The 27780-nt window shown below is 42.9% G+C and overlaps 1 protein-coding gene across 4 annotated transcripts in view; it reads right to left on the bottom strand.

Annotated features, from left to right (window-relative positions):
• The window catches only part of syne3 (spectrin repeat containing, nuclear envelope family member 3), an 80225-nt gene that overhangs the window by 36064 nt on the left and 16381 nt on the right, over nt 1-27780 (bottom strand). For all 4 annotated transcript variants that reach the window (XM_060829540.1, XM_060829541.1, XM_060829543.1 and 1 more), the window contains 6 exons: nt 25825-26134; nt 25170-25334; nt 19576-19902; nt 13384-13520; nt 2831-3005; nt 1696-1878 (listed from right to left, as the gene is read on the bottom strand). In XM_060829540.1, coding sequence (XP_060685523.1) covers nt 1696-1878; nt 2831-3005; nt 13384-13520; nt 19576-19902; nt 25170-25334; nt 25825-26134 — 1297 coding nt within the window. The remainder of the gene's footprint in view (nt 1-1695; nt 1879-2830; nt 3006-13383; nt 13521-19575; nt 19903-25169; nt 25335-25824; nt 26135-27780) is intronic.

The following is a 27780-nucleotide window of genomic DNA, read 5'->3' as shown; positions in this document are numbered from 1 at the left end:
GCCATAAACACAGATGACAAGGACAACAAGTTTGACTGGGACAACACAATTATCCGAGGACAAGCTAAACACAGGACAGCCAGAGAACTTTTAGAAGCATGGCACTCATTCACGGACTCCACCAACAAACAGACAGACCTCGGCCCAATATACCGGCCACTACAACAAACTACTGGAACCAGCAACTGGAAGCAGCAGAAACGGAACCAAATAAATTCCAGAAAACACAGTATAGCAACACTTCACAGGAGGCTCCAGAACACTGAAGATGTCACCTCGACAGGGGGCAAAAGATCTGCAAATCAACTTCGCAGCTCAGAGAACATACCCACAGCCATAACAACCAGCACCCGAGCTACAAACCTTTACACAAACCTTGTCAAGATTTCTTTTTACAGAATTCAAATTTCACCACCTGTTGTGGTGGGATTCAAACCCCCATCCCCAGAACATCAGATGAGCTTTTTTGATTCACCATATAGAAATAATACCACTAGGTCACTTCCTCTCCATTGCAGTTGTTTCATGTTGTATAGCTCTCCTGGTCCAGAAATGATTCCATTGCCCTCAATAGTCACATGTCAAATCGATCAATCTTCCTAATCCAATGCTCTCTCTCAGCCCTGAGAGTAATGCTCTGATTGCAATTTTGAGGTCCTGCTTTTTAATCTTTTTATGCTAAAATCACTTTTTAATATCTTTATCCTAAAATCTGCTTTTCAGGATCCCCATTTATACCTATTTCAGTGCTGCCAATGTAGATCATGGCCTCTGTCTGAACACCCTCACTCATGAGAATGTATTACAAATCATGGAATCCTGATGTGTGGATGCAGGTCATTCGGCCCATCAAGTCCACACGAACCCTCTGAAGAGCATACCACCCAAACCCACCCCCCTATTGTTGTAACCCTGCCTTTCCCATAGCTAACCCACCTTGCCTGCACATCCATGGTGTTATGAAGTTGAAGACGTGTACTATACCTTAAAGAAAGAGCGAATACTGTTCTGAACTGAGAGATTACAAGCACCTGTGGATATGACTAGATGGGAGTCCCAGAGTGGAAAATGGAAAATATGTAACATTTGGCTGTGAAATGTATACCCGAGTTTTGGTTGCTGTTTTGACAACAATTTGAATTTAACCAGAATAAATAATGTCCCAGTATAGTAAAACCCAATAGAGTTTGAATTTATTGTTTTGCCAACATTAAACCAATGAGACAATTCGACGTTGACGGGTATAAAAATGAGGGCATTTTGAAAATTGATCAGAGAGCAACTGTCATCAAGATAGATCCAAGAAATTAGGAAACACTCTCTAAAAAAGATACCATTACATATGAAACATACTCGCAGTAAAAAGAAAGACGACGATCCAGAAATAAGAGTAAACTTTTCGGCTCTGAGATTTGAAAGAGGGTCAACCAACCCAAAACAAAGTCTGCTTTCTCTCCACAGATGCTGCCAGACCTGCTGAGCTTTTCCAGCAATTTTTGTTTTTGTTTCTGATTTACAGCAACCACAGTTCCTTCAGGTTTTTAAACTATATTATAATTTGCATTAAATTTTACTTCCCTTTGGCGTTTCTTAACTGGAAATTGCTGAGAATTTTCTGAAAGTTTATTTTTAAAATTTCCAGCTATTTAGAGAAAATTCCTTCTCAATCAATAATGACATCAATTGTGTAAATACCTGCAATTCTCTCCGTCTCTGTAAAAGGCCATCAGTAAGGAATATTCGTTGCTGTACTGCCTCTCGGAGTTCAGACTCAAACGTTGCAGTCTGCTCTTCACTGTAGACACTGCCCAACATTCCCTCCAGTCCCTGAAATCTGTCAAGTTGGATTTTCAATTGGTTGCTATGAGTCAGATGATCCTGAGAGAATTAATCAAAGTTTAACAATCGTATCAAATTACACAAAGTGAAACACAAGAATAACAAGATGATGGATTACTGGGCTAATGGTAGGCTACTTGGTAGTGTGGATGAGCAGAGGGATCTTGGTGTCCATGTACACAGATCTCTGAAAGTTGCCACCCAGGTAAATAGTGCTGTGAGGAAGGCATATGGTGTACTGGGCTTTATTGGCAGAGGAATTGAGTTCCGGAGTCCTGAGGTCATGTTGCAGTTGTATAAGACTCTGGTGAGGCCTCATCTGGAGTATTGTGTGCAGTTTTGGTCGCCATACTATAGGAAGGATGTGGAAGCTTTAGAACGAGTGCAGAGGAGGTTTACCAGGATGTTGCCTGGAATGGTAGGAAAATCTTATGAGGAAAGGCTGAGGCACTTGGGGCTGTTCTCATTGGAGAAGAGAAGGTTTAGGGGAGATCTGATAGAAGTGTATAAGATGATTAGGGGTTTAGATAGGGTAGATACTAAGAACCTTTTACCGCTAATGGAGTCAGGTGTTACTAGGGGACATAGCTTTAAATTAAGGGGTGGTAGGTATAGGACAGATGTTAGGGGTAGATTCTTCACACAGCGGGTTGAGAGTTCATGGAATGCCCTGCCCGTATCAGTGGTGAACTCTCCTTCTTTATGGTCATTTAAGCGGGGATTGGATAGGCATTTGGAAGTTATTGGGCTAGTATAGGTTAGGTAGGATTCGGTCGGCGCAACATCGAGGGCCGAAGGGCCTGTACTGCGCTGTATCCTTCTATGTTCTATGTTCTATGAAACGCTGTAATTATCTTCAGCCTATTAAAATCATACACAAAATCAAGAGCTCAAGGGAGGAGGCCTCGTTTATAAACCAGTCTACTCCAGTCCCTACATCAGTTCAGTTTAGAACATCTAACTCTTTCACTCCTTAATCAGCACCAATCACCTCAATGTTCTGCAGATAAGTCCTGGTCAAAGCCCCATCCTCAGTGTCCAGAGGCAAATGTAGCAGGTTGATAGTACTGTTCCTCCATTGCTGAAACTCTCGCAGGAATTCCTGAAAGTCACATCGCAGTCTCACACCGAGCTGGCTGCATCTCTTCACAATCTGTCCTTTTACCCTAAAACACAGAAACTCACATACTGAGTAAGAGGTCTTAACCATTTGTGGGCGGCATGGTGGCACAGTGGTTAGCACTGCTGCCTCACAGCGCCTGAGACCTGGGTTCAATTCCCGACTCAGGCGACTGACTGTGTGGAGTTTGCACGTTCTCCCAGTGTCTGCGTGGGTTTCCTCCGGGTGCTCCGGTTTCCTCCCACAGTCCAAAGATGTGCGGGTCAGGTGAATTGGCCATGCTAAATTGCCCGTAGTGTTAGGTAAGGGGTAAATGTAGGGGTATGGGTGGGTTGCGCTTCGGTGGGTCAGTGTGGACTTGTTGGGCCGAAGGGCCTGTTTCCACACTGTAAGTAATCTAATCTAATTACAAACTGGTGGAATTAAACTGTAGCAATGTTTGTTTTTAAATGATAGCCACTATGTAGAAATGCAACTATCTGACCAGGGAATATCAGTTCTGACAAAGGGTCACTGGACACGAAACTCTGTTTTTCTCCTTCAGATGCAGGTTGAATTTCTCCAGCATTTTGTTTTGGTTTCAGATTTCCAGCATGCCGTTTTTTTTACTTTTATTTTAAAGAATGTGATCGTTCAGTTGCACTGTCACAGGTCATTGACCATGCAATACAATAAAATGCTGATCGGATGTTGGGTAAAAAGTGCTTAGCTGAACTAGTGAGTGTACATTGACAAGATATCACAACTGTCAGACACATGAATCGAACCCTGGATAGTTAACAATTCTCAATGCAGTGAGAAGAATCCAATGCATTTAATATTAACACAAATGCATCCTTGCCTGGGCTAAATTTCTCAACATTCTGTCAGCCCCACATACACCACCTTATCAGGCACTGCAACACTTGGTGATTCATTCCTTCCAATCCTGATGGAAATGACTAACGAGAATCTTACAGTCACTGGCAGCCTCTGAGTGGATTATGTTGGCTTGTGTTACACTTGCCACATAGCACCATCCAGTGGCTGCAAACAGCTGTGAAGACATCATTATATTCTGTTCTTGAGTAATGCCACTTAGCACAGCTGTGGTAATGTATAACATTTTGGAAAGTGTGCTCAGAAACAAGGTAGCAATTTCAAAGGTACTGTGCAGTGGTCAGTTCTAATTCCTTTTTCTTCCCAACAGAATATCCTCTAGAAAAATGCATCTACAACAGGAAAATTTGAGAGACTTATGTCACTTCTCCCCTTTCCTTAGAACACGGCTCACACAATCAGTGAAGCTAGTTAACAAGAATCTCACATTGGTAGGCAATGCAAGCAAGGAGTTGGAAATCAATCCAGAGGGTCATATGGACCAACTGTGTTCTACAAAGGCACTTTGTGTGTATTTGAAGGCCAAGGCTACCTCAACATTGTTGCAAAAGAGCAGATCAGATTCTGAAGAAGGGTCATATCAGACTCGAAATATTAACTTTCTCTCTCCACAGATGCTACCAGTTCTGAGTTTCTCCAGAATTCTGTCTTTGTATCAAATTTATTGAATTCAATTGCACCAATGCTTTCAAAAGTGAGATAACAAGAGTTCAGAGGCAGTATGTTCTTGTTAGTGATGGGCAAGGCCAGTAGAGTTGAGGAACAATGAATGAATAAAGATATTGAGGCTCTGAGCAAGAATAAGGAGGAGGCATGTGTCAGGTATATACAGTGGGATCAAGTGAATCCCTTGAAGAATCTAAGGGGTGTAGGGGCATTCTTAAGAAGGAAGTCAGGAGAGCAAACAGGAGATATGAGATAACCTTATCTTCCAAGGCTAAAGATAGTCCCAAGAGATTCTGCAAGCATTCAAAACAACTATAGCGAGAATAGGGCTTCTTAAAGATCAATGAGGTCATCTATATGTGGAACCACAGGAGATGGGAGAGATACGATAGGGTTATGTCAATATTCACTGTGGAAAAAAATTATGGAGGGTAGGGAACTCAGGGAAATGATCAGTGATATCTTGAAAACAATCCATGGTATAGAAGATGAGGTACTGGCAGTCTTAAATGCTTAAAGGGAGATAAATCTCCGGGACTGGATCCGGCTTTTCCAAGGAAAGCACAGAGCTCAGTGGTTAGCTCTACTGCTTCACAGTGCCAGGGACCTGGGTTCAATTCCTCCTTTGAGCAACTGCGTGGAGTTTGTATAGTCTGCCTGTGTCTGCGTGGATTTCCTCCGGGTGCTCTGTATTTATGTCACAGTCCAAAGGTGTGTAGGTGAGAATGGATTGGCCATGCTAAATTGCCCATAGTGTCCAGGGATGTGCAGGCTAGATGGTTTAGCCACTGGAAACGCAGAGTTACAGGGACAGGGTGGGAATGTTCGTTGTGGATTCAATGGGCCAAATGGTCTGCTTCCACACTGTGGGGATTCTATGATTCCAGGACATTATGGGAACATATGGTTCCCAAAGCAGAGATAGTTCTATCATCTGCAGCCACAGGTGAGGTGCCAGAGGACTGGAGTCTGCCCAATGTTCTGCCTTTATTTCATAAAGGCTGCAAGAAGCTTGGGAACAACAGGCTCTACTGAGTCTGACATCAGTAGAGGGCAAGTTTTTTTGAAGGGATTTTGAGAGATAGGATTTACATTTATTTGGAGAGGCAAGGATTGATCATGGCTTTGTGCACAGGAAATAGTGTCTCACAAATGTGATTGAATTCTTTTTTTGAAGTCGCGAACAAGAAGGTAATGAGGGAAAAGCAGCAGACTTTGTCAACATGGACTCTAGTAAAGCCTCTGTCAAGTAGAGTGGCATTGTAGACTTTGTATGGTAGACTGGTGAACTATGTTAGATCACATGGGAATCAGGGATTGCTTGTCAACTGGATATAACATTGGCTTGACAGTAGACAACAGGGGATAATGGTGGAGGCTTTGTTTTCCAGACTGGAGGCCTGTGACCAAAGGCGTTCCACAGGTAAGGTGCTGGATCCACTTTTATTTGTTTTTTTAGAGAAATGATTTGAATGGGAATTTAGGAAGCAGAGTTACGAATTTGAGGATGACACTAAAATTCATGGTAGAGTCATCAGTGAAGAACACTACCTTAGGCTACAGAAGGGAAGATGGAAAGGAGGAGTGTTAATCATTGGGGACTCAATAGTTAGAGGCTTAGATAGAAGGTTTGCAGGGAATGAAAGAGACTCACGGTTGGTGTGTTGCCTCACAGGTGCCAGGGTCCGTGATGTTTCAGACTGTGTCTTTGGGGTCCTGAAGGGAGAGGGTGACCAGCCCCAAGTCGTGGTCCACCCATGTACCAATGACATAGGTAGAAAGAGAGATAGGGATGTAAGGCAGGATTTCAGGGAACTTGGGTGGAAGTTGAGAGCAAGAACAAACAGAGTTGTTATCTCTGGATTGTTACCTGTGTCACGTAATAGCGAGGCAAAGAACAGGGAGAGATATCAGCTGAACACATGGCTGCAAGGATGGTGGGTTTCAGGTTCTTGGACAATTAGGGCTCATTCTGGGGAAGGTAGGACCTCTACAAACAGGACAGTCTTCACTTGAACTAGAGGGGTACTAATATCCTGGATGGGAAATTTGTTGGTGCTATTCGGGTGGGTTTAAACTAGCTCAGTGGGGGATGGAAATCTATGTTGTAGTTGCAGTGCACAGGAGGATGAGAGTAGGAAGGACAGGGTCATGATTTCAGGGTCACAGCAATGTGTTGGCAGACAGCAAGCTGGCTTGAAGTGTGTCTACTTCAACGCCAGAAGTATCCAGAGTAAGGTAGGTGAGCTTGCAGCAAGGAGAGGTACCTGGGACTTCGATGTTGTGGCCATTTCGGAGACATGAATAGAGTAGAGTGAGGAATGGATGCTGCAGGTTCCAGGGTTTATATATTGCATTAAGAACAGGGAAGGCGGTAAGAGAGGGGGATATGTGGCCTTGTTAATCAAGGACCGTATGACAATGGTGGAAAGAACTTGTGACAAGGACTCGTCTACTGAGGTAGAAATAAGATAGGAGGTCACACTGCTGACAGTTTTTATAGGCCTCTGCAAAGTTCCAGGGATATGGAGGAGGATTAGCAAATCGATTCTGGGCAGGGGGAAAGGAACAGGGTAGTCATTATGGGAGACTTTAACTTCCCCAACACTGACTGGAAACACTAACTCTAGTACGTCGAATTGATCAGTTTTTGCCAATGTGTGCAGGAGGGTTTGACACAGTATGTTGAAGGACTGACCAGAGGGGAGGTTGCACTGGATCTCATGCTTGGTAACGAACCAGGCCAGGTGTTTGATTTAGTGATAGGTGAGCACCTTGGAGAGAGTGACCATAATTCAGCTACATTTAGTTTAGCGATGGAAAGGAATAGGTACAGGTCACAGAGCAAGTGTTATAGATAGGGAAAGGCAATTATAATGCAATGCAAAACTTAGGAAGCATAGAATGGGGCAGCAAAATGCAGGGGATGGGGACAATCGAAATGTGGAGCTGGTTTAAGGAACAGATATTATGTGTCCTTCATAGGTATGTCTCTGTCAGGCAGGGAGGAAATGATATGGTAGGGAAACTGTGGTTTACTAAAAAGATTGCACCTCTTGTTAAGGGAAAGAGGGAGGCTTATGGGACGTTGAGGCAAGTTGGTTCAGATGCGGTGATGGAAAGTTACAGAGTAGCTAGGAAGGATTTAAAGAGAGTTAAGAAGAGCAAGGAGCGGACATGAGCAATCTTTCGCAGGTAGAATAAAGGAGAAGTCTAAAGCTTTCTACAGGTACTTGAGGAATAAAAGGATGACTCGAGTAGGAATAGGACCTGACAAAAACAGAAGTGGGAAGTTGTGTGTGGACCCTGTGGAGATCGGAGGGGTGCTAAAAGAATATCTCTCATCTGTTTTGACTCAGGAAAAGGAAAATATTGTAGAGGAGAATATTGCAGGGAGACTTGATAAACTGCAGAATTGGGCTGAAATGTGGCAAATGGAGTTCACTGCAGATAAATGTGAGATGATTCACTTTGGGAAGAATAACAGGAAGGCAGAATACTTGATAGACATACAAGATGATCAGAGGATTAGACAGGGAGTACTGAGTGTGTCTTTTTCCTTAGATGATCATGTCTACTTATATGAAAGTCACAGCTGCAAATTGAGAAGTGATAGATTTAAGATAGACGTCAAAAGCAGGTTCTTTACTCAGAGTAGTAAGGGCATGGAATGCCCTGCCCTCCAACGTAGTAAACTGAGCCACATTAAAGGCATATAAACAGTCCTTGGATAAGCATATGGATAATGATGGGATAGTGTACGGTGAAGGGCTTAGATTAGTTCACAGGTCAGCACAACATCGAGGACTGAAGGACCTGTTCTGTGCTGTATTTTTCTATGTTCTAAGATTGCACAAGCTTGGAGGGCTGAAGGGCCTGTTCCAGTGCTGTGTTGCTCTTTATTACAAAGAGAGTTTGAGCAATTGGATCAATGGACCAGGAGTGGCAGACGGAGTTTAATTTGGATGAATGAGATATTACGTGTTGGTAAAACAAATAAGGGCAGAAATTGTACAGTTAACTGCAGGGCCCTGGGTCGTACTGACAAACAGAGACACCTTGGGGTTTAGGGACATAGTTCTTTGATAATTGCACCAAGGGTAGACAGGGTGGTTACGATGGTGTTTGGAGCACTTGCCTTCATTGTTCATACCTTTGTGCGTAGTTCCCGAGATGTTATATTGCCACAGTACAGGACAGTGTGTGCAATTCTGTTCTTCCTCCTATAGGAAGGATATTGTGAAACTTCAAAGGGTTCAGAAAAGCTTTGCAAGGATATTGCCAGGGATGGAGGATTTGAGCTAAAGGGAGAGGCCGAATAGGCTGGGGCTGTTTTCCCTGGGGCATTGGATACTGAGGGGTAACCTTACAGAAGTTTATAAAATCATGAGGAGCACAGATAGAGAAAATGGCCAAGATCTTTTCCTTGGGATGGGGTGTCCAGAACTAGAGAGCATAGGTTTAAGGTGAGGGGAAAAGATTGAAAGGGGACTTAAGGGGGTAACTGTTTCACGCAAGAGTGATGCGTGCATGAATGAGCTGCCAGAGGAACATCTGGATGGGTGTATGAATATGAAGAGTTTAGAGGGAGATGGGCCAAGTGCCTAATAAAAAGGGACTAGATTAATTTAGGATATCTGGTCGGCATGGATGAGTTGGACTGAAGATTCCATGCTGTACATCTCTATGGCTCTACGACTTTGGTAAGGTCACATCTGGAATACTCTGCACAGTTCTGATCTCCCTATTAGAGGAGGGATATTCTTAAAGTGGAGAGGGTTCAGAAAAGATTTAGGAGGATGTTATTTGGACTTGGGATAAAAGGAGAGTTTGAAAGGCCCAGGGCTACTTTCCCCTGGAGTGTTGGAAGCTGAGGGGTGACCTTATAGAGATTTATAAAATTAAGAGGGGCATGGGTAAGGTATATAAATAAAAAAGGCCTTTTGCCCCAGGTTAGGGGAGTCGAAAGCTAGAGAGCATAGGTTTAAGGTGAGAGGGGAAAAGATTTAACAAGGACCCAAGGGTCAACTTTTTCATGCAGAGAAATGAGTTGCCTGGGAAGTAGTGGAGGCTGGTACATTTAAAAAGCACCTAGATGGATACAAGATTAGGAAAAGTTGAGAGGGATTTGGGCCAAATGCTGGCAAATGGGACTACACTAGTTTAGGATATCTGGTTGGCATGGACAAGTTGGACCGAAGGGTCTGTTTCCGTGCTGTATAACTCTGTGACCAGCCAGATACTGGATACAGGCTCTAATACAGTAGAAGAGTTACAGACAGCAAGGGTGAGGATGAAAGTGCTTTTAATAGATCTATATGTCACAGAAAACACGACTGGACAGCAACTGTAGATGAAAGATTTCCAAAAATGTACGAGGAATAGCTAAAAGATTCCTCCGACGTGATTCAAAATCTGATCATGAACATGAAATGAAACAGTAGGGTTCTTTAAGTGACGTGTGTCACACAAGATTGGGAGGCTGAAGAACTGTAGTAATGTCGAGGAACTTCAGTGACAGACTATTAGTTGCGAATTCAGTTGACTGCCCTGTGTCGCAAATTGAAAACTAACAAGCATCATCTGATGCCTTCTATTGGTTCCACAATTTCCAATTTTCTGGGAGTAGTCACCACCTCTTCACTGTAGATATGTAACCCCTCCATACCACTATCCTCCATCAAGATGGTCAGAAGACTCTCTGCTTCTTCCTTGAACAGAGGCCTGATTATTTCCTACCCACCACTGCTCTCTGTGCTTAGCTGAACTCATTACTACTTTGAACAATTTGGGCGTAAGGGCACAGAAATTAGGCTACAATTATATAAAATCCTGGTTAGAACTCACTTGGGAGTACTGAGATTGGATCAGGATAACACCTTAGGCAAGAGAAATTGGCCTTGGATGGAATGCAAGGTAGGTGTACAAGAATGATACCCAGACCTCAGGGGTTAGGTTAGGTTAGGTTAGGTTATATCCCTGTTTTTCACTAGAATTTAGGAGATTAAGGGCTATGTTGGTTGAAGTGTTCAAGATAATAGAAAAAACACAGGATTAATAAAGATAAATTACTTCCACTGGTTGAGGATTCTAAACTGGGCACATTGTTTAAATTTAGGCCAGACCACTCAGCAGAGTTGTTAGGAAACATTTCTACATATTTACTCCTGTTTCTATGTTCCATTAACTTATTTCACTTTATCAAGTCAAAGGTGTGATTATGGGTATGCAAATAACACTTTTTCCAAAGTCTTAGATGCCACTGCTGCTCTTGTCCGGAATTAGAAAAAATGATCAGTTTTGTCTCCACTTTCCATCCTTAATTTCACCTGGTCCTTCTCGAACTCTTCAACTTCATTGTTGCCATTTCTGAGGATAGATTGTCGACCATTACCCATTTTCAAACCCACCAACTCCCATCTCGGCTGCACTTCCTCACATCTGCAAGGATTTAATCCATTGCCCCAGATCTTTGTGCCCATCACTGTATCTGCTCCAATAATGCCACCTTCCACCAGCATACCTCTGGCATGTAATCTTTTTTTCCTCAACAGAGGACTCAGTCCAAGTCTGCTCTGCCATTTAACACAATCATGGCTGACCTCATCATGGCCTTAAATTCGGTTTTCTTGCCCGCTTTCCTAAATCCTTTATGAACAACCTGTATTGAAAAAGACGACCATAAGACATTAGAGCAGGTGGCCATTCAGCCCAGCAAGTCTGTACCACCAGTCAATGTATCACAGCTGATCTGATCATCCTCAACTCTACTTTTCCCCCATAACCATTGATTCCTCTCCTGATTACAGAAAAAGAGAGACTGAGAGAGCGCCATACAGCATTAAAAATATCTGTCTCTGTTTTGAATGTACTCCATGACCCAACCTCTATGGAACAAATTCTACAGATTCACTGCCCCATAGAAATATTTCCTCCTCACCTCTATCTTACACCTATGATATCCATACTCTCTGGTCTAATACACTCTCACTTTGGGGAACAAATCTTTTTGCATCTACACTTGTCATCTATGACCCTAATAATATAGTACAGAATACTGTATGCTTTGTAAACTGCTCGATTCATCTGTCTCACCATCTTCAAATGCCTGGGCATCTTTGTACTTCGGTTCCTCTGCTACCCTGCATCCTTTAACAATTGGACCCCCAATATTACCTTATCTTTCATGCTCTTCTGAACAATTGCAGCAAGTCATCCCTGCTCCTGTACTGGAATCCTCTCACTATTAAGGCTGATATACCATTTGACCTCATCTTCACCTTCACGACTGGTGGACATGGACACTCAGGTCACTTTGTACCTTCACCTTTCCCAAGGTGGCAGAGTTACTCAGTGGTTAGTATTGCTGCCTCACACTGCCAAGCTCTAGGGTTTGAGGCAGTGCCAATTGCCTCAGGCAACTGTCTATGTGGAGTTTGCACTTTCGCCCAATATCTGTGCAGGTTTCCTCCAGGTGCTCCAGTTCCTCCCACACTCCAAAAATATGCAGGTTTGATGAACTGGCCATGCTAAATTGCCCATAGTGTCCAGGGCTGTGCAGGCTAGTTGGGTTAGCCACTGAAAACGCAGGGTTACAGGGATAGAGTCAAAGGCGCTTCGGAGGATTGGTGCGGACTCGAAAGGCCAAATGGCCTGTTTCTGAACTTAGGGATTCAATGATGCTAACACATTTCAGATAATATTCTGTCTTCCTATTTTTGCTCCCCAAGTACATAATCTCATTTATCCATGCATTTGGTCCCTCAGTCAGCCTGTCCAAATCACACTGAAACATCTGTATCCTCCTCACAGCTTGCCCTCCTACCCAGTTTATCTAGTAAATAGCTGGGTTCCAAGCACTGATCCCTGCTATACCCAACTCGTTACTGTCTGTCACTTGGTTAAAAAAGCTCACTTAATGGTATTCTTTTTTTTCCTGCATTCCAACCAGTTCGCTATCCACCACCCCCAATCTTATGCACTTTAATTTTACACAATCACTTATATGGGACCTTACTTGAAAGTGGCGCAGGTAGATAGGATAGTGAAGAAGGCATTTGATATGCTTTCCTTTATTGGTCAGAGTATTGAGTACAGGAGTTGGGAGGTCATGTTGCGGCTGTACAGGACATTGGTTCGGCCACTGTTAGAATATTGTGTGCAATTCTGGTCTCCTTCCTATTGGAAAGATGTTGTGAAACTTGAAAGGGTTCAGAAAGATTTACAAGGATGTTGCCAGAGTTGGAGGATCTGAGCTACAGGGAGAGGCTGATCACGCTAGGGCTGTTTTCCCTGGAGTGTTGGAGGCTGAGGGGTGACCTTATAGAGGTTTACAAAATGAGGGGCATGGATAGGATAAACAGACAAAGTCTTTTCCCTGGGGTCGGGGAGTCCAGAACCAGAGGGCATAGGTTTAGGGTGAGAGGGGAAAGATAGAAAAGAGACCTAAGGGGCAACATTTTCACACAGAGGGTGGTACGTGTATGGAATGAGCTGCCGAAGAATGTGGTGGAGGCTGGTACAATTGCAACACTTAAGGGGCATTTGGATGGGTATATGAATAAGAAAGGTTTGGACGGATATGAGCCGGGTGCTGGCAGGTGGGACGAGATTTGGTTAGGATATGTGGTTGGCATGGAGGGGTTGGACCGAAGGGTCTGTTTTCATGCTGTACATCTCTATGACTCTTTGACTCTACTGAAAGCCTTCTGGAAGTCCAAGTAAACCACATCCACTGGCTTGCCCCATCAACTCTACTCATTACATCCTTGAAAAATTCCAGTAAATTTGTAAATCCACGCTGACTTTGTCTGATCCAGCCAGTGCTTCCAAATGTTGTGCACATCAACCTTTCATGTGGAATAAAAGTGTGCTGTTACCTTTTATACTCTCGAATTACACTCAGGACTTTGTTAGAAAGTTCTTCTTCATTCTGAGAGGATCTGCAAAATTCTTTCAATTTAAGCTGAAGCTCTTCCATTCTTGGCTCCTCTGCTAAAATGGAAGACCTGGTGAGCTGGGACATAAAGAAAACAAAGAGCAAGGTGAAAGAAAATCTTGCTGAGATTGCACAAAATATGAGGTGGTGCAGACCAAGCTTCAGTGGCATTTTACTGATGTGGACTTCAGCACAGGGAACAAATCTGGATGTAAGTTTGCTCAATGAGCTGGAAGATTCGTTTTCAGATGTTTCATCACCATACTAGGTAACATCTTCAGTGGGCCTCCGGTGAAGCACTGACGTTCATGACCGACTTTCTATTTATGTGTTTAGGTTTCCTTGTGTTGGTAATGTCATTCGCTGTGGTGATATCATTTCTTGTTCTTTTTCTCAGAGGGTGGTAAATGGAGGTCAAAGTCGATATGTTTGTTGGTAGAGTTCCAACATGTCTCCCATAGCCACCAAGATAAATGAACATCAACTAGCCACAAAAAGACATGACCCTCTCTCACTAATATCCCTACATATGGATGAGGAAGGACACCACTTCAACTGGGATAACACATCCCATCCTAGGACAAACCAAACAGAGACATGCACAAGAATACCTAGAAGCATGGCATTCCAAGCGGAATTCTATCAACAAATACATCAACGTAGACCCCATTTACCACGGTCTGAGAAAAAGAACAGGAAATGACACCACCACAGGAAATGATGTCACCAACACAAGGGGACCTAAACACATAAATACATAGAAAGCGGGTCACTCACACCAGTGCTTCACTGGAGGTTCACTGATGTTATCTAGTGTGGTGATGAAACATCTGAAAACAAACCTTCCAGGTCAGAAAACAAACTTACATCCAGAGCCTCAACCTGAGCTACAAATTTTCTCATAACTCGCTAACAGGACACAAGCCTGCAGAAGCACAGTGAGAGATGGAGGTTTGGCAAGCAGACTTCAGGAGGGTGCAGCATGTTTCAGCTTTTGGCCCATAATCCTGCAAAGTAGCCTTCATGTTCAATTGTCTTTAAAAAGTTCTGATGGTCTCTAGCAAATTGATCTGAATCTTAAGAACATCGCCTGAAGGAATTTATCATTCTCCTCTAGTTCTTTTGCCTTCTGAAGATTGGTGCTGTTCAAATCATAATTTCACTTGGCTGCAAATTCCAATAACAATTACACCTTAAACCTTAATAGTGTCAAGACTCTAATCTGATGATCAGTACAGTATTTTACTCTCATCTTTCTGCCCTTTCTTGCGTTTTGTTTGAAAAGATTGATTGTAAAGCTGGTCTCAATTCAGTCCTTGGCTGCAATAATTTTTAACTGAGAAAATCTTTAGGTTGAAAAAGGTTTGTCTCAACTATAAGTGGTTAAATTGCGCTCTCCATCCAAGTTCAAGTCATTTAGACTATTTTTATAGGAAAATCAAGAAAGCATTTGTCTCAACACGGCCTTCTAAAGGATTCTGCTTCATCAAGGCAGTGCTTAAAATTTGCTCAAAAGTGTTGCCAGGATTGTCATCACAGCTATTACATATTGCTACTTCTCCTGGAGGTGGTGGTGAGGACTTGCAGTTCTTTGGGTACACCTACAATACCATTCGGAAGGGAGCTCTAGGAATTGACCCAGTGGCAGTGATGGAATGGTGATACAATTTAAAGTCAAGATGGTGTATGATTTGGGACAACTTGCAGGTATGGTATAACCATGGCATTTGATGCCTTTCTCTTTCCAGGTGGTAGAGTTCGTGAATTTGGAAGGTGCTGATTAAGAAGCCTCAGTGAGGTACTACAGTGCAGCTTGTAAATGGTACCACATTGTAGCTACTGTGCAGGGGTGGTGAAGTGGGTGAATGTTGAAAGTGATGGATATGGTACCAATCAAGTGGGCTGCTTTATCATGGATGGTGCCAAGCTTCGTGAGTAATGTGGGAGCTGCATTCATCCAGACAGGTTTGGACTACTCCATCACACTCCTGGCTTGTGCTTTGTAGATGGAAGACAGGCTTTGGGGAGTGAGGATTCTAATTACTTGCCCTAAAATTCCTAGTCTCTGACCTAATCTTATAACCACTTATCTATTTAGCTGGTCAAGGATATTGATTGTGATATGAGCCCAAGCTGTTAAAGATAGCATTTGCATGGATAGAGGATTAGCTAACAAATGGAAGGCAAAGTTGGGAAGGTGGTGCGTGTGCGTGGGAGCGTAAAGCGAGGGGGGGGTAATTTTCAGGATGGCAACCTGTAACTAGCATTGTGCCACAGGCATCCGTGCTGGGGCCACCATTATTGACCATATCTATTAATGACATGAATGAGGAAAAAGAATGTATTTTGCTCAGTTTGCAGATGCAACCAAAATAGATGGAAAGGCAAGTGATGAGGATGACACAAAGAATCTGCAGAGGAATATGGATAGGTTAAGATCAAAAGTTGGCAAAAAAAAACTTGGCAGATGGAATATAAGGTGAGACAATGAGAGGTTCTACATTTTGGCTTGTTGAATAGAGCAATTGAATTTAAGTTACATGGAGAAAGACTGCAGAAAGATGGAACACAGAGATATGGAAGCGCTCACCCACAAATTACAAAATGCTACCATCCAAGTTCAACAGTTAATAGAGAAGGCAAATGGAATGTTGACCTTATTTCAAAGAGAATGGAGTAGGAAGTTATGCTAAAACTGTACAAGGCACTAGTCAGACCACAGCTGAGATACTGTGAACAGATTTGGGGTCCCTTATCTATGCCATTTTTGAGAAGATTTGTAACTCAAAAACTTAGAACCCTTATTAATGAAATGACATATTGACTTCAGAAGCAGTCCAAGCGAGTCATCAGGCTGATCCCAGAGATGGAGAGACTATCTTTACCAGTGGAGGTAAAGTTGACTGAACTGGTGGAACTTCGAATAATGAGAGGTAACCTTATTGACAAGATTCACAGGTGGTTTGACAAGGTAAATACAAAAGGTTCTTTCTCTTTGTGGGAGAGTCTGGGACCAGAAGCCATAATATCAGAAGGCAGCAAAGTGGAGTTGAGGTTTCTCAGAGCAGCTACAATCTCATTGAAGGGCAGAGATGATCTGATGCGCTGAACAGTCTACTTCTGCACTTATGTCTCACGGTCCAAAATCTGACAGATCTTTCCTGATGACTGCATAATGTTCAGCACCATTTGTAATTCATCAGATCCTGAAGCAGTCCACGTTGAAATGCAGCAAGACCTGAACAATGTCCAAGTAGCAAGTAACATGCGCACCACACAAACTCCAGGCTACAATCATTTCTAACAAGAAAGAATCCAATCATCCTTCCTTTATATTCAATGGCATTGCCATCGCCGAGTTCCCCCACTATACCAGCAGTTAACACTAAATAAAATCTGAACTGGACTAGCCACATAAATACAGTAGTTACAAGAGCAGATCAGAGGTTGGGAATACTGCAGCACGTTACTCACATCCTGACTTCCCAAAACCTGCCCGCCATCTACAATGTACAAGTCAGGAGCGTGATAGAACACTTTGTAATTACCTGAGTGACTCAAAAGTCATGATATCATCCAGGACAAAAAAACCTGCTTGACTAGTATCCCTTCGGCCACGTTAACCTTGAACATTCATTCCCTTCAGAACAACAGTGATGTGCACCATCTACTAGATGCATGCAAGTAACTTAGCCAGGTTCTTTCAACAGCACCTGCTAAACCTTCAACTTCTAACACCTACAAGAACAAGGGCAGCAACTGCGTGGGAACAGCATCCCCTGTAAATTGACTCGACACCACAAACCATCCCGTTTGGAACTATATCACCATTCCTGCACTTGGTCAAAATCCTGAAATTGTCTCCTGAACAGCACTATGGGTATCCATACACTCACTGACTGCTGTAGTAGCCAATTGCCCACTCCTTCACAGGGTAATTATGATTGGAAAATAAATGCTTGTCTAGATCGCGACACCACACTCCATGAACACAAAAATGGAAATTCTGTAGGACATTAATGAATCACATGGAAATTTATCATAATCTGATTTCATCATTATTCGTCAGACTGAACATTTCATTCCAAATCTATTAATTTATACAAACAATTATTGAAGTGGGATCATTGCATGGGAGCATTTGACCAGGCTCTGGGATTTCTAGTTGATTAACATCACCATTTTGCTGCCACTCATTATCTTAAACTGTATGATATAATCATTCCTGAATGGATACTCCTCAAAGCTGTCTGCTTTTTTACTTCCCTGACCATTTTCCATTCTTTGATCCAACAGTATTCTTTTCCCCTTCTTGGCTTCTTATGAATTGAATAAGAAGCCAGTTAAGCAAGTTCAGGAAAATGTTCACTTACTCTTTCTGCATGTTTGTCAGGTTATTTGGAGTAGCTGATAGCTCCTGTGATCATTATTCTATATCTCGTCTTCATTCATTGTATAACAGCTGGCTGCTTCTTTCTTGCTCCACTTTTCTTCCACTGCAGGCTGTCTACCGATTCATGTTTTTATCCCCTTACCTTCTGCCTCAATCGACATTCATTCTGTTTTGACCCTAATTTTCATTTTGTTCATGCTGTGCCATGCTATGAAGAGAATGCTAAGAGGCTGCAGGATGACTGACACAGACTGGCATATGTATGGTTATCCACTTTGATCACAAAAACGGAAGGCAGATTATTATGTGAATGGTGGCAGTTTAGGAGAAGATGAGTTGCAGCGAGACCTGGGTGTCATGGTGGGACAGTTGCTGAAGGTTGGCAGGCAGGTGCAGCAGGCAGTGAGGACAGCTAATGGCATGTTCTCCTTCATAGCAAGAGGATGAGAATATCGGAGTAAGGTGGTCTTGTTGCAGTTACACATGGCCTTGGTGAGGCCACACCTTCAGGATTGTGTGCAGTTTTGGTCTCCGAGTCTGAGGAAGGACGTCCTTGCTCCTGAGGGAGTCCAGCGAAGGTTGACCAGACTGACTCCCGGGATGGCAGGACTGACAGATGGGGAAAGACTGGATTGACTGGGCTGGGCTTGTACTCACTGGCATTTACAAGAACGGGGATGGAATCTCACAGAAACATATAAAAACCTGATGAGATTGGACAGGCTAGATGCATGGAGCATGTTCCTGATGTTGGGGATGTCTAAGAATAAGGAATAAGCCATTCAGGACTGAGACGAGGAAGAATTTCTTCACTCAGAGTTGAGAACCTGTGGAATTCCCTTCCGCTGGAAGCTGTTGGGGCCAGTTCAATAATATATTAAGAGGGAGCTGAACATGGCCCTTGTAGCTAAAGGGATGAAGGGGTACGGATAGGGGGCCGGAATGGAATACTGAGATTGCATGATCAGCCATGATCATATTGAATGGTGGTGCAGGCTCAAAGGGCCGAATGGCCTACTCCTGCAGCTATTTTCTACGTTTCTATATGAATTGGTACAGCAATCCCACCCACCCTTCATGCATTCCTATCCACTTTATACCCTGCAGTGCTGAGTTGTCAGCACTTTTTTTTAAAGCACCAACTCCAAATGCTTAGGAATTGGGCAACAGGTTTAGACAGTACATTTGGATCAGCTCAGGCTTGGAGGGCCGAAGGGCCTGTTCCTGGGCTGTACATTTGCTTTGTTCTTTGTCAATAAGACATTTTGTTTTTGTGCTGTGTACCTTACATGTACAGATACATGTCATTTTTTGTTGAAGCTTCAGGTGCAAGCTGTTAGGAGTTAGCAAGTGATCCTATTTCAAACTAGTGCACTGGCTGGAGCAAGATCTTGGAAATTAATACAGAACCAAGTACTGCAAATATTTAACATCCAAAATAGGAACAGGAAATGTTGAAAAAAATTGACAGATCTGGCAGCAATGGTGACGAGAGAGACAGAGCTCGTATTTCAAATGCAGGAGTCAGGAGAAAGGCAACGAGGAGGCACAGCACATACTTAAGGTCTGGAATTCACGACGGTGGAAGCAAACTCAAATATGACTTTCAAAATGAATTGAATAAATACCTGAAGAGAAGATAAAATTACTTTATGGGAGAGTATGAGAGTTAGCTTAGCTGTAAACTGAATGGCTTCCTTTGGTCTTTTTATACTTTCTACGATTTAATTTCTAACTTACAAGACATTTGCGCCATGCAGTTTCCATCGCGTCATCATCTGGAGGCTGCAAATCTAAGCTCTGCAGCCAGTCTGCTAACTCGGCAACTTCTCTCTCCAGCTGCTCAGCCCTTGAGTTGGATTCCAGCACAGAATGAAATCCAATCTCCAGTGGCACCTGATCTTGCTGGCAGCTCAGCCTCAGATTATTCCAGTTTGCTGTCAGCGTCTCCAGGTCTTTGGTGATGTTCTCAGCACCTAGAGGAGATGTACTGAGGATTACAGTCGTGGCCTCAACCTGCAGATTGTCCAGCTCTCCCTTTTTCCTGCTGACCTCATCACTCAGTTCCTGTGGATGGAGAAATGGAATTAAATCCAGGTTAATCAAAGCATCTCAAGCACCAAGTCTCAGAATATGGAGGCTGCATTCCCACAGAAGGATGTCAACCAGCTCTTAGACCATGTTCTACCATCCAATTTACTTCTGATTGCAATTTAACTGCAAATACTTCTGGTACACATCCTTTAATCTCTTTGGAAAACAACAGTCTATCATCTGAAAGTTCAGAGTAATAACGAATCTTGTGTTAACTTGATTTTTCAGAAAAGGCTATATAAACTTCAACTGTACTTTTTATGTACAAGTACTTTTTCATGTCACTGTTGTAAACCTAGCTCCAATCTGTGACTCCATATCCACTGTCCCAAAGTCGCCAACCAACGGAAATATCTACAGAAACAAAAACACAAATTGCTGGATATAACTCCATAGGTCTGGCTCTATTGTGGAGAAAAAGCAGAATTGATATTTCAGGTCTGGTGACCCATCTTCAGAACTTGATCTACAGTATTCATTTTAGTTAACACAGGTACACATTTGTTCAAAAATTTCTTTGTACATGAAGTATATATGATGCCCAGGTATTCTGGAGAATGTATGCTTCACTCCATTTGAGGTTAAAACATCCTTCCAGAGATGCGGTTCCCAGAAATGCAAGTAGAACTCCAGGAGTGATACGACCAGGATGTTAAATAGATGAAGTCATTCAGATATAAAGAAAACAACATTTTCACCTTTCCGAACACCACCAATCTCAACCTTGTCCTGTACACTCGTTAGCTCATTATTGTTCCCATCACTAAGCCAATTTCCTAACCAATTCAATTCGATGGAGTATGAGAGGCACCTATACATGGGAAGTACCATGTGGATGAAGGAGAGGTTATCCACTTTGGCTGCAAAAACAGACAGGCAGATTATCTGAATGGACACAGATTGAGAAAGGAGGAAGTGAAACGAGACCTGGGTGTCCTTGTTCATCAACTGAAGGTGCAACAGTTGGTGAAGGCGGCAAATGGTATGTTTGCCTTCATAGTGAGAGGAGTCAAGTACAGGAAGAGGGATGTCTTGTGTTAATTGGAAAAGAGATTGGTGAGATCACACCTGAAGTATTGGTGCAGTTTTGGTCTCCTTATCTGAAGGAGAATTGTTCAAGCTGTGGAGGGAGTGTAGCAAAGGTTTACCAGACTTATCGGTGGGATGGCACTCCAAACATATACTGGAACTGTCACATTACATGCAACAAAAAAGTTTTCTGATTCAGTCGGTGGATATACCTGCCAGAGAAGAGCAAAACTCGAACTTCTCTTGGGAAATAAGGCAGGGCAAGTGCCTGAAGTGTCACTGGAGGAGCACTTTGGACCAAGTGATCATAGATGTATTAGTTTTAAAGTAGTTAATGGAAAAGGCCAGAATTGACCAAAAAATTACAGTTCTAATTTGGAGTAAGGCCAATTTTGACGGTATTAGGCAAGAGTCACAGAGATGTAAAACATGGAAATAGATCCTGCAGTCCATACCGACCAAATATCCTAAAATAATCTAGTCCCATTCGCCAGCATTTGACCCATGTCCCTCTAAACCCTTTCCATTCATATATCCATCCAGATGCCTTTTAAATGTTGTAATTATTCCAGTCCTCCACCACGTGCTCTGGCAGCTCATTCCATAAACGCAACATTCTGTGCGTGAACAAGTTGCCCCTTAGGTCCCTTTCAATTCTTTCCCCTCTCACCATAAACCCATGTCCACTCATTTTAGATTCCCCTAAGGGGAAAAGGACCTTGTCTGTTCACCCTATCCCAGCCCCTCATGATTTTATAAACCTCGATAACGTCACTCCTCAGCCTCCAATGCTCCAGTGAACATAGCCTGAGTCTGGAGAGAAGGAGGAAGAGAGGTGACCTGATCGAGGTGTACAAGGTAATGAGAGGCATGGATAGAGTCGATAACCAGAGACTTTTCCCCAGGACAGGACTGACTGCCACGTGGAGTCATAGGTTTAAGGTGTTAGGAGGAAGGTATAGAGATGTCAGAAGTAAATTCTTCATGCAGAGAGTTGTGAATGCATGGAATGTGTTGCCAGCGGTGGTGGTGGAAGCAGAGTCGTTAGGGACATTTAAATGACTGCTGGACATGCACATGGATAGCAGGGAATTGAGCGGTGCGTAAGTTAGTTTATTTTATTTTAGGTAAGGATTAATCCTCAGCACAACATAGTGGGCCGAAGGGCCTGTACTGTGCTGTATTTTCTATGTTCTATGTTGCAGACAGAAGAATGAAGACGGCATTTGGTACGCTTGCCTTTATTGGTCAGTGCATTGAGTACAGGAGTAGGGAGGTCATAGTGCAGCTGTACAGGACACTTTTAAAATACTGCATTCAATTCTGGTCTTGATGATCTTGGAAAGATGTTGTTGAGCTGGAGGGAATAGGCTGGGGCTATTTTTCCTGGAGCATCAGGGGCTGAGGGATGACCTTACAGACGTTTACAAAATCATGAGGGACATTGAACGGGCGAACAGCCAAGGTTTTCTCCCTTGGGTAGAGTAGTCCAAAACTAGAGGGCAGAGGTTTAAAGGGTGATGTCAAAGATTGAAAAGGGACATAAGGGACTCTGCATTTTCATCCAGAGAGTGGTGCCCTGATGGAATGAGCTGCCACATGTGGTGGTAAAGACTGGTAGATTACAACATTTAAAAGGCATCTGGATGGGATTATGAAATGGGAGGGTTTACAGAGATATGGGCCAAATGCTGACAAACGGGACTGGATTAATTTGGGATACCTGGTCAGCATGGACGAGTTTGTTTCTGTACTGTACGATTCTATGAATAAAGAGATAATAGAGTATATTCACTCGAGTTTAGAAGAATGAGGGAAATTTCACCAAAACTATTAAATTCAAGAAAGACTCAACAGATACTCAACAGGAAGGATGTTCTCAATGTGCAGGGAGTCCACAATTGGCATGGATGGCAAGGACCAGTTTGGGCCAAAGGGCCTGTCTCTCTGCTGTAGGACTCGAGAACGCTATGACAGTCTAAGGATATAGAAAAATATCTTCACACAAACAGTGTTGAGCCTGAGGAATTTTAACCCACAGGAAGTGGCTGAAGCCAAAACATTGAATGTTGACAAAGTGGAGGTAGATGTAGCTCTTCACGCTAATAGGATGAAGGGTATGGGGAGAAAGCAGGAACAGCGTTCTGGATGCATGATCAGCTATGAACACAATCAATGGCAGAACAGACTCAAAGGGTCGAATGTCTACTCCTGCTCTCATTTTCTGTTTTGGCCCATCCAGCCTGCACCACCAGACAATACCACTACCTATACTCGTCCCATTTTCCTGCACTAGACCCATAGCCTTGAATGTTATGACATTTCATATGCTCAAACACTGTTTAAAGGTTAGCAAGATTTTCCACCTCAACTGCTTCCCAGGCAGTGCTTTCCAGATTCCTAACATCCTTTGGGTAAAATGATTTTTCTTCAAATCCCCTCAAGACCATCACCTTTCACCTTGAAAATTATGCCCCCTTGTTACTGACTCTTCAACTGAAGGGAACAGCTTCTTTCATTCACCCCATGTCCACATCCTTCATAATCTTGCATACCTTTATTAAGTCTCCTCTCAATCTTCTCTGCTCCAAGAAAAAAAAAACTCATTCCACCCTTGGGCGACTGTCTGTGTGGAGTTTGCACATTTTTTTTTCCCCATGTCTGAGAGAGTTTCCTACAGGTGCTCAGATTTCCTCCCACAATCTAAAGATGTGCAGGTTAGCTGGATTGGCTATGTTAAGTTGTCCATACTTTCCAGGGTTGCACAGGTGGAATCAATTAGCCATGGGAAATGCAGGGTTACAGGAAGAGATGGGGGTTGGGGGGGGGCAGGGTCTGGAATGCTCTTCAGAGGGTCGGTGTGGACTCTATGGGCCAAATGGCCTGCTTGCACATTGTGGGGATTCTACTCTATTCAATTTTTTAAAAGCAGAGTTTATCAAACTTCGCTTCATAGCAAAAATGCTTCATCATAGGCAACGTCCTGGTGAATCCCCTTTGTGCCCCTGCCTGTCTAAGTCCTATGGTGTGGTGACCAGGACTACACACAGTACTCCAGCTGTGGCCTGATGAAAGTTCTACACAATCGCAGTTAACCTCCCTGCTCTTATACTCAATGCCACAGCTGATAAAGGCAAGTGTGCTGGATGCCTTTTTAAACATCCTATTAACCTCTGCTGCCACCTTCAGGAATCTGTGGACTAGTACCCCAAAATCTCTCTGTTCCTCTAAGCTTCCTGCATTCATAACATACAAGATGAACTCTGCAAGTGGGTTGCACTCTCACCTCCAAATTACAAGGTTGTGGTTTTAAGCCCAACTCCAAGTCCTGAACACAAGTTGGCATCTGTATCATGACATGTCCTGTTGAAGTGTTTTTGCTGACCACAGAATTGGCAATATCGATATCATCACTGACATTCAGAGGGAACAGGAATGCTGGGGAAAAAAACATTTTCATTGCGAGATTGTGACATCTCCTGAAGTGTTCTTACTGACCACAAAACTGGCAAAGTTGTGCCAAATATAAACTTGCAATCAAAGTGGTTTTTTTTCAGCATCCCCTTCCCTCGGAGTATTGTCAAGTATCTCATTAAAATATCACTGATGGGATCTAAAATCGATCTATTCCTTCACCTAGCTTCCCAGCTCACTTTAGCCAGCACTCCTTTATAATTGCTCTTATTTGAATGTGAAACACAAGGGGTGGCCAATGGTATTCTTGCTAGACAATTAATCCAGATACCCAAGTCATGTTATGTGGATCTGACTCTGAATGCCACCAAGGCAGATGGTGGAATTTGAATAATAATATACTGGAATTAAGAGTTTAATGACAACCATGAAACCATTGCCAGTTGTCAGGAAAACCCCATCTGGTTCTAATGCCCTTTAGAGAATGAAATCTGGCAAGTGGCCAAATGTGACTCCAGATCAACAGCAAGGTTTTCTTTGTAAATTTATTGACAGAATGCAGCAGAGGCCAGCATTCAGTGCCCGTCCCACCATGTGGCTGACTCTTAATTACCCTTTGGGCAATTAGGTACGGGTAATAAATGGTGATCCAGCCAGTGACACTCTAGTCCCATGAATAAAAATGAAGTAAATTTTCTCCCTCAAAGTAAATCCAAAATTCCATCATGTTATAATCAGCATTCCCATGGCACCTTAATTATGAAGTGCGTCTAATTGTACATTCTCAGATCATTTACCTTCAGCTCTCTAAATGATCTCTCCATCGGATTCTTTTTGTCTGTGCACGTGTTGCATTTATTAATTTTTTCCTTCATGCAATGCAGCCAGTTCTGGAATTCCTCCCGCCTGTCTGCATATTCTTGATGCTGTTGTACAATTGCTTCCAAGATCTTCACCTTTTCCTAAAAAAGGAAAATCAGTATTCAAGTCATTGTTCTCGCCATCAGTTTACTCTTGATCCATTTCCTCTTGGTTATGCAAGCATTCCCACCCATTCCAGGGAGGCAAATACTTTCCTACCCTCTGCCAGACTTTTCACAACTCCAGACAAAAAATATCACACAAGGACTCTTACTCTTTCGCAAATTTCCTTTAATCTATATTCTGGTTACTGATCTTCTGCCACAGTGCTCATGGAATGCTAATGAGATGTGGCATCACATGCCCAGCCAACACTGATTGTTTCTCAAAGGCAACCATCCAACATCCAATTCTGCTCAAACTGAACATAATATTCCAATTGGGGTCTAACTGACGTTAATAATTTTGAGTCTCCTAGGCTAATCTTTTCATACACACTTATGCAAAGAATCAGTCAGAACATCCAATGTAACCTGGAGAGATGCACACACGTGGCGAGAGAGATAACTACATAAAAGTAGCATGTTCAACCTTTGCTTTCATCTCAAGTGCTTCATGATCAGCTTTTAATATCTGCTGCGCTGCCTCATTGACTGTCTCATCTTCAGTCTTTGCAAATAAGGACCCAGATTCCTGTATGAGTCGCTCAAGCAGGGCAGCCTGGTTCAAAATGTTACTGAGTAGGATTGTGTGATGGCTTAATTGCAATTTCTTCTCCTTAAGACCAAGCTGCAATTCAAGATCTGGTTCCAGCCTTTGTTTCATATTCATCAACCATAGAAAATAATCTTCCCTCGCCTTCAAATATTCAGACCAATGCAACAGGATCCATTCAATCCGACTGTAAAAAACAAGAAAATCACATTAATCCCCATCTCTCACATTATTCCTGTTTGTATAAAAAATGTCCTGTTTGACTAATGTATGACTAACTTGTCAATGAAGAAAAGATTATGCAATAAGAGCAGGGAGACCCTAAACACAACCTTAACATTCTGAACCTGAGCAAGAGGCAATAGTAATGACTGTTAGGCAAACCAAGCCAAGAGGGAGGTAGTGCAGGAGTCCCCCGAGGTAACCCTCTCAAACTGATTTCCCGTTTTGGAGATTGGCGACAATGATGGTTCTTTGGACGAATGCAGTAAGAGCCAAGCCTGAGACACCTCAGCTGGCCCAGCTGTACAGTGCAAGGATATCACAGAAGTTGTGCAGGAACTTTAACAAGAGAGGGTGAACACCCAGAGGTCATAGTTCACAGAGATTAATGAAGAAGGATGCAAGCCTGCAATTCAAGATAAGAGAGCAAAGTAAAAAAAAATTAGCAAGCAGGACCTCGAAAATAGTAACCATTGGATTACTCCAAGTGCCATGTGTAAATGAGTGTAGAAATAGGACAGTAAGTCAGATGAAAGTGTGGCTGAAACGATGGTTCATGACAGAGGCCTTCATTCCCGGGACACTGGGACTGATTCCGGCCAAGGTGGTACCAGGTTGCATCTGAATACAGCCAAGATTGTATTCCCTCTGGGTGTTTTGCTTGTTCTATGGGGAAGGCTTCAAACTAACTCAGCAGCAGTGTGGGAACCAGGAGAGAAAGAATACTAGGAGGAGTAGATAGTAGTGAAATGGAGGATTGTTAATAAATACCATAGAATCAAAGAATAACAGGATCCCTACAGTGTGAAAACAGGCCATTCATCCCAGTGCACCAAAACCAACCCTCCAAAGAGCATCCCACCCAGACCCCCACACTCTACCCACAACCCTGCATTTCCCACTCTTAGCCCACCTCACCTGCATATCCCTGGACACGATGGACAATTCAGCATGGCAAATAAACAACTTTGGAGTAAGGCAGAAAAATAATAAAGTTTAACTGAAGTTACGCTTAACTGAAGCTACGTATGTGAATGCTTGGAGTAAATTCAGTAAGACTGGGGAAATAAAAGCACAGATTGATATGTGGGATAACAACATTGTGACAATAACAGAGATCTGCCTCAAGAACTGGTAGATTTGGGTGTTAAGTATTACTGGTTACAAGGCGTTCAGAAATTTTTGGAAAGCAAGAGGAGGAGAGTTGGTCTTTTTGGTAAAGGGGAATACTAGAGAAAGAGGATATTTCAGAGAGTCCAAGGACAAAATCAATTTGGCTATATCATTAAATCGCATGGTCGAATCTGTAAGACAATGTCATCTTTAATAATGAACTCTGAAGTATTACTAACGACTGAGGTCAAGGTAATCAGCCTGTAAATTCCTCCCCTTCTTACACATAGGGATGACATTAGCAATTTTTCAGTTTTCTGGAACCAACCCTCAGTCCAGTGATGCTGAAAGATCACTACCAATGCCTTTGCAATCTTCTCCGTTACCTCCTTTTGAATCCTGGGGGATAGTTCATATAATTGATTCACCAACAGATTTCCCAATAGAGGTGGTGATGGATGCATTACACTGTATGATGGTGAATAAATCTCCTGGAAG

The sequence above is a fragment of the Hemiscyllium ocellatum genome, chromosome 8 (genome assembly GCF_020745735.1).
Source record: "Hemiscyllium ocellatum isolate sHemOce1 chromosome 8, sHemOce1.pat.X.cur, whole genome shotgun sequence".
NCBI classification, from domain to species: Eukaryota; Metazoa; Chordata; class Chondrichthyes; order Orectolobiformes; family Hemiscylliidae; genus Hemiscyllium; species Hemiscyllium ocellatum.
Note: the sequence above shows the minus strand (reverse complement) of the source record. Positions and strands in the feature narration are given on the sequence as shown.